The sequence below is a fragment of the Topomyia yanbarensis genome, chromosome 2 (genome assembly GCF_030247195.1).
Source record: "Topomyia yanbarensis strain Yona2022 chromosome 2, ASM3024719v1, whole genome shotgun sequence".
Classification (NCBI taxonomy): Eukaryota; Metazoa; Arthropoda; class Insecta; order Diptera; family Culicidae; genus Topomyia; species Topomyia yanbarensis.
In genome coordinates this window covers 322,801,517-322,807,445 of record NC_080671.1, presented here as the reverse complement: position 1 = coordinate 322,807,445, position 5,929 = coordinate 322,801,517, and the positions used below count along the sequence as shown (strand labels likewise).

General features: G+C 39.8%; 1 protein-coding gene across 1 annotated transcript; it reads right to left on the bottom strand.

Moving 5' to 3' along the window:
• Positions 1-429: 429 nt before the first annotated feature.
• On the bottom strand, positions 430-4,162 carry LOC131683764 (exostosin-3). Its single transcript, XM_058966033.1, has 3 exons — positions 3,743-4,162; positions 1,093-3,681; positions 430-1,021 (listed from the first exon to the last, which is right to left on the bottom strand). The coding sequence occupies exons 1-3, from the start codon at positions 3,890-3,892 to the stop codon at positions 917-919; spliced, it is 2,844 nt and encodes a 947-aa protein (XP_058822016.1). The 5' UTR covers positions 3,893-4,162; the 3' UTR covers positions 430-916.
• Between the last annotated feature and the right edge of the window lie 1,767 nt (positions 4,163-5,929).

The following is a 5,929-nucleotide window of genomic DNA, read 5'->3' as shown; positions in this document are numbered from 1 at the left end:
CAGTTTGGCCTTTCCAAGCTGTAGCGCGGGTGACAGCGTGAAAACTTCCGAATAAGGGTCGTAAACAGCTTGAAGCAACATCTGATGTTGCTTCAAGTGTAAAGTTGCAGGCTTGGATAGTTCATCGAGCCTAGTTTGCATACCTTACATAACTAGACCCACTGTTGTCCATTCACCCACTTAGTAATACCAATGATAAGAAGAAAATCACACAGTATCAGTGTTCCAACATATTCCTTTGATTACTATTCTGCCTATAATCGCAAGTCAGTCCCATGTAAATAGGGAATGCCATAGAACATGGGACTGACTTGTGATTATGGGCAGTATTGTGAATAACCAATCATCTCTGATTTGTCCTTTTAGGATGAAAACCTGGCGAGGACGGAAAATTTGACCGAACATAAAATTAAAATAAAACATCATATCTGTAGAATTATTATGATTTAATATGCTATTAAAAATAATCTGGCACTGTTGGAAAAAAAACTGAAACAACTCATATGTTAGCAACTAAAAACATAAAAGTATACCTTGCACAGTTTTACACTACCACGGGGTAAGTATAATTCTACATTATATTGCGAATTAAAATCTTAAAATAATTCTTGTAAAGTCGCCGATAAAAGCTGCCGTAAAATAAATTCAATATACACATCTAATACAGTGATAGGATACCTATATGAGTACAATTGGTTGCAACTAGTGTTCTAACTTTAAAATTATGTTTTGTTTGGTCTAATAGATTTCCGTCTGTGCACTACGACTGTTATAGCGAACTTGTTGCGTGGTGCTGGCAATAGAGATCAACTGGACAAGACTCTAATTACGGAAATGTATACTCCCAGTAAACTGGATGAGACGCGTTGTGATGGTGCATAGTAAACCCTAAAATGGCGACCACGACTGCGATGGTCTATATGAATTTAAAACACTTCTGCTTATCGTGGGGTATCCTCGTTTTAAAAAGTATGGAATCGGCTCGGTACTGAGTATTCAGCAAGGGTGTATAGCCAAACACCTGAAACAGAAAACAAACTTTGTTATTATAAAACAGCCGCGAAAATAAGCTATGAAAACATTGCACAATACCTTAGTAAAGAAATTAATACACTTATGTCGCTCCTGGAAGTGTGTATCGTCTTCACTTAGAGACACAGGGCAACCTGGACAGCGGAACGTCCAGCGAGAAGTAACCTTAACTGGTGGTTTCCGAGTGACGTGTGATACGAGAAAATTCATAGCAATGTCCTCGCAGTTCATATATTCATCGACTTTGTCCCGAATGGCTTGTGGTAGTACGTATGTGTACAAGTAGGTGTAGTATTTATGTATGAATGCGGCCCCGGTCAGTACCATGCTCAACTCGCAGCTGTAGTTGGAATTGTAATTCCACGCGTCCAGGGTATTAGTATCCCAAGCATGGAAACGTCCGGGAAAGCCTACAACGCGATCCCTATGCTCACGCCATACACGGAAGCCAAAAAGTATCTCATCGTGCCGCAAATGAGCATCATCATCGACTGATAAAACTGCTTCGGTTTCAATTGCATCAAACGGCAAAAAACGATTGTTCAGTGAATTACGAGGAGCACGCACGACATGCACAGGAACTCCTATATCAGGCCAACGTAAATCTTCCAAGGGTGGCTTTGGTGAATTCCATACGACAATAACCTTATGCAGGTAGGGTAGTCCGTATAGTCTACTGAGTGAATCCATTAGCACTTGTTCACGTTCATATGTTAGGATTACGATTGTGAATTGTTCCCGAGGATAGTTACCGCCGAGAGATTCACCAAACTCCTTGCCAGCGCCACCAGCCCCTTTACCGATGGGACGGAAACCCATGTGCGAACCAATAAACTTTGCATCGGATGGTAGCACTGGATCAAACGGAAGCTGTGGATAAAGAGCGAAGGGATCTGCCCAATCATTCCAGGCTTCACGAGACTGTATTAAAAGAGCAGTATAATTTCTTCGATATGCTGGACTTGGGTAGGGCGGCTCAATCGGTCCTAAGGATTCTTCTGGTTCCGTGTCCAACACCGGATCAGATTTCAGCGGAATAAAACTCGCATTGAATACGCTGTGTGCTACAACCGGCAGAACTGGTTTTGGTGGAATGCCGAGACGATCTCTCAGACTTGCAATTATGGTGTCAACAGTAGCTTGAACCGAACTGAGATATCTTTCCCAAAAAAGACGACCTTGGCGACGCATGCTCAAAAGATCCGCATCCGGAATAGCCCGTAGCAAAAAGTGCAACTCAGTAATCCTGGCTTTAGGCAGTAATACCGCAGCTCGCCGCCACTCGATCGTTTCTCCATATGGAAGTTCCACCTGATCGCCTCCTAGGATCACAGGGATGGCTCCAGCTCGCAAGGCTTCGTATAAACGTGCCTGAAATAGTGTGGAACTAACGCTAAACCCACCGGGGGATAGCAGAAGTGTGAACGTGGAATCTTTCAATACACTTTTTCGCGAATTGTCCGTTCCGCAAAGTGACCAGTCTCGAACATGGGATGAACTTCGTAGTTCTGTAGCTGGAATACATTCAAATTGTAATAAGAAACGATCTTGCGTATGCCCAGATGACATTTCTTTCATGTGCTCAATTATGAAATCGTCGACAGTTTCTGCTTCCTCGTCGATATTATTTGAAACCGACTGGTTCTGATGTACGTTTATCTCTCCTTGAAAACTTAGCAAATATTTTCTCCTAGCCGGTAACATTGGACTGCAGTCCTGCCAGACGTCCCCACCCGGAGGACCCAAAATTGGAGGTACAATCATATCAAATCCGCGGCGAAATTGTTGCTCTTCGAAGCTCGACTGCGCCACCATCGCTCGGCCAGTATCCACATTTCGAAACACGTTCCCAACCCCTAGGCTCAAATCCCGTCGAGCAAAATTTAGCAACACATGATTCCGACCGTCTCCTCCCCAATATGGCAGTTGTTTTATCTTCGTGATATTCAAACTAGAACTAGCAACACGTTTTGAATTCTCCAAATTGGTGACTCCATATCGACTATTACGTATAGTTTCCTGGTCTGATAGCGCTTCTCCCACAAGTACAAAGAAAACGCATGCTTTTTTAGGATCACTGGTTAGGTGAGCATTATAACCAAGTGTTTGCTTGATTGTCGTCTTCAGAAATCCATCGATGTCGAACCCTTTACTTACAACCGAAATGACATCCGGATCGTACAAATACACGGGAAATCCAGATGTTAAACTACACCGGGAATGATCAAAACAGGTACTCATTTTACACCAACGTACTTGCGAGACTGGAATAGCTTGTTTCAAATCGGGTACTGATGCCGAAAACAGTGGTTTTGGTAACGCAAGCTCGGGTGTATTGCGAAGAACTGCTTCTTGCTGAGCAACTTGTGCCTGCTCCACGGATATTTTCAATCGTTCTAACTCAGTCTGTTGTCTGCCCAATTCCTGCTTGAGCTCATCTATTTTCTGGTTGTACAGTCCGATATCCGACTGCAACTTCTGTCGTCTTGCTTCCAAATCACGCAACTCCAAAGAAACAGTTCCCTTTATCCTAAGCATCTCGTCTATGCGTAGCTTCAAATCAGCTGCTTTAAGCGGACTAATATCCTCGAACGCTTCCAACTGCGATCGCGTTCGATGAATATCATTACTCGGTGCGTTAGATTCATCCTAAATAAAAGTAGTTTTGTAAATAATTAAGTAGCTACTTAAAGAAACACTATAAACTTACATTCAATAACAAGCTGTAGAACACAAAAGGAACCAATAGTAAGCAGGCAGCAACGATGATTCCTATTCGGTAAAGCTTCATACGTTTGAACCAGTTACAGAAACGACTGGAGGTAGAACTGATCCCGGTCAGTGATTCGTATCCGGACATAGCCTTGAGTTAATGAGCTATCAAGCTCATTATCAGGATGTCCGAGCGTACCTCTAGGAAATGTTGAGAAAACTTCGTGTTCTACAAAATATTTTATACGATGATTGTTAATACACTTTTAATGTGTACCACAACACTGGACTAGTAGACTACATCCAAACAAGCAATCGCACTTTGAAAACAATAACATATAAAGTAGATTCACTTTGATTTAATTCTAACAAAATTTAATTATGTAGTCCTAGTACGATTTTTATCTTATTTTCAGCATTGTTTACATTTTTGACAATACACGGTTAAATAAAACAACCTACAGAAAAGTTCTTTTAACTTACTTTTGAGTTGTGCGTCGCTTTCGCACTTATTAGTGTTGTCAAAAACAAAAAGAGAGATTCGACTCAGTCGAGGTCTTCCGTGGAGGAAGGTACTTTTGAGTTGTTTGGGGTGAACTCAAAATTAGGTAAATTCAACTTAAATTTGAGTATAAAAAACTTATCAATGAGTTGTAATTTTTGCTGTGGTTAAATTGAAATTACCTTCAACACGGTTTACCCACAGTTTATAAAGAACAGTTGCGCAAAGGCTGAAGCAAATCTACCTATTGAACACTCAAAACGTCTACCTATCGGACACGAAGAATAACAATGCTCGAATGCGTGGGGAGTATCGTTATTATGTGATTATAATTATGAGAAAAAATTCAATGATGTAATATTAACATTATTTAAAACCAGGAATTTTCCGCTTAACGACAATTATTGAAAAATATGTGTTCACTGATATTCAAATTTGGTACTATTTCAAACACCGGAACAGCTCTGGGTAGTGTTAATAATCTTCTACCGACAGTGGAAATATGAAGGTATTTCTCATAGTTAAAGTGCAGCTAAAATTTTGACAAATTTGTGTATGCATTCCACTTATACATATGTACTTATTCAAATTTATCTTAAGCTGCAATTTCGACTGTTTTTTGTCACACCCCAATCAGACGGCAAGCGGTAAAAATCAATGCATTTCGTTCTTAGTTGCGGATCAGTTGAGAACCGGAAAAAGATTAAATTCTTTATACGATGTTATTTATCGTACTGATTTTTACAAAATAATAGTAATTTTAAATTTTTAAATGCACAAAGTTAACTTTTAACTGAAGCGTTCGGGTGAAGTCATTTGAAATTTAACTAAAAATTAAAGGTTGCCAAAATTTAAAAAAGACCAATGATTGGTCCAATGTTGCCAATCCTCTTTACGCAACTCTACTATTAAAAACTCTGGGTTTACCTAATTTTAAGTTCCCCCACGATACCACGAGATTGAGTCAAAGGAACTCAATTTTAGGTAGTTTTTCGTTTCCGTGTACATTTTACGTACACGCTTAAATTCATTCAACTAAGGATATGGCTATACCTGGCAGCCCTATATTCCAGCATAATAGCTTTTTTTGTTAGGTACACGCCACCGAAAAACTACCTAAAATTCAGTACTTTTGACTCAATCTTGTGGTATCGTGCAGGAAGGTAAAATTAGGTAAACCGCGTTGAAGGTAGTTTCCATTTAACTACGGCAAAAATAATAACTCAACCTTGAGTTTAATTTACTTAAATTTAAGTTGAATTTACCTAATTTTGAGTATACCCCAAACCAGAGTGTATGTAAGGAGAGTGAAGACAACTGTCATGATTATCTGTCAGTGATATTCCAAACGAACAAACGACCCGTCAAAATACATGAATTTGACTCGTTTGGAATGACACTGACAAATAATAATTGTTCCAATTTTGACAGTGTCGTCACTCTCCTTATATGCACTCTGCCCCAAACAACTCAAAAGCACCTTACTGCACGGAAGACCTCGACTGAGTCGAATCTCTCGTTTTGTTTTTGACAACACTAATAAGTGCGAAAGCGACGCACAGCTCAAAAAGTACCCAAATTTAAGTTAAAAGAACTTATTCTGTAGGTTATTTTACGGTTGCGTGTAAGAAGGCCTTTTGACTTGTAATTAAACGTCAAACTTACTTTATTTATTTAGTTGCC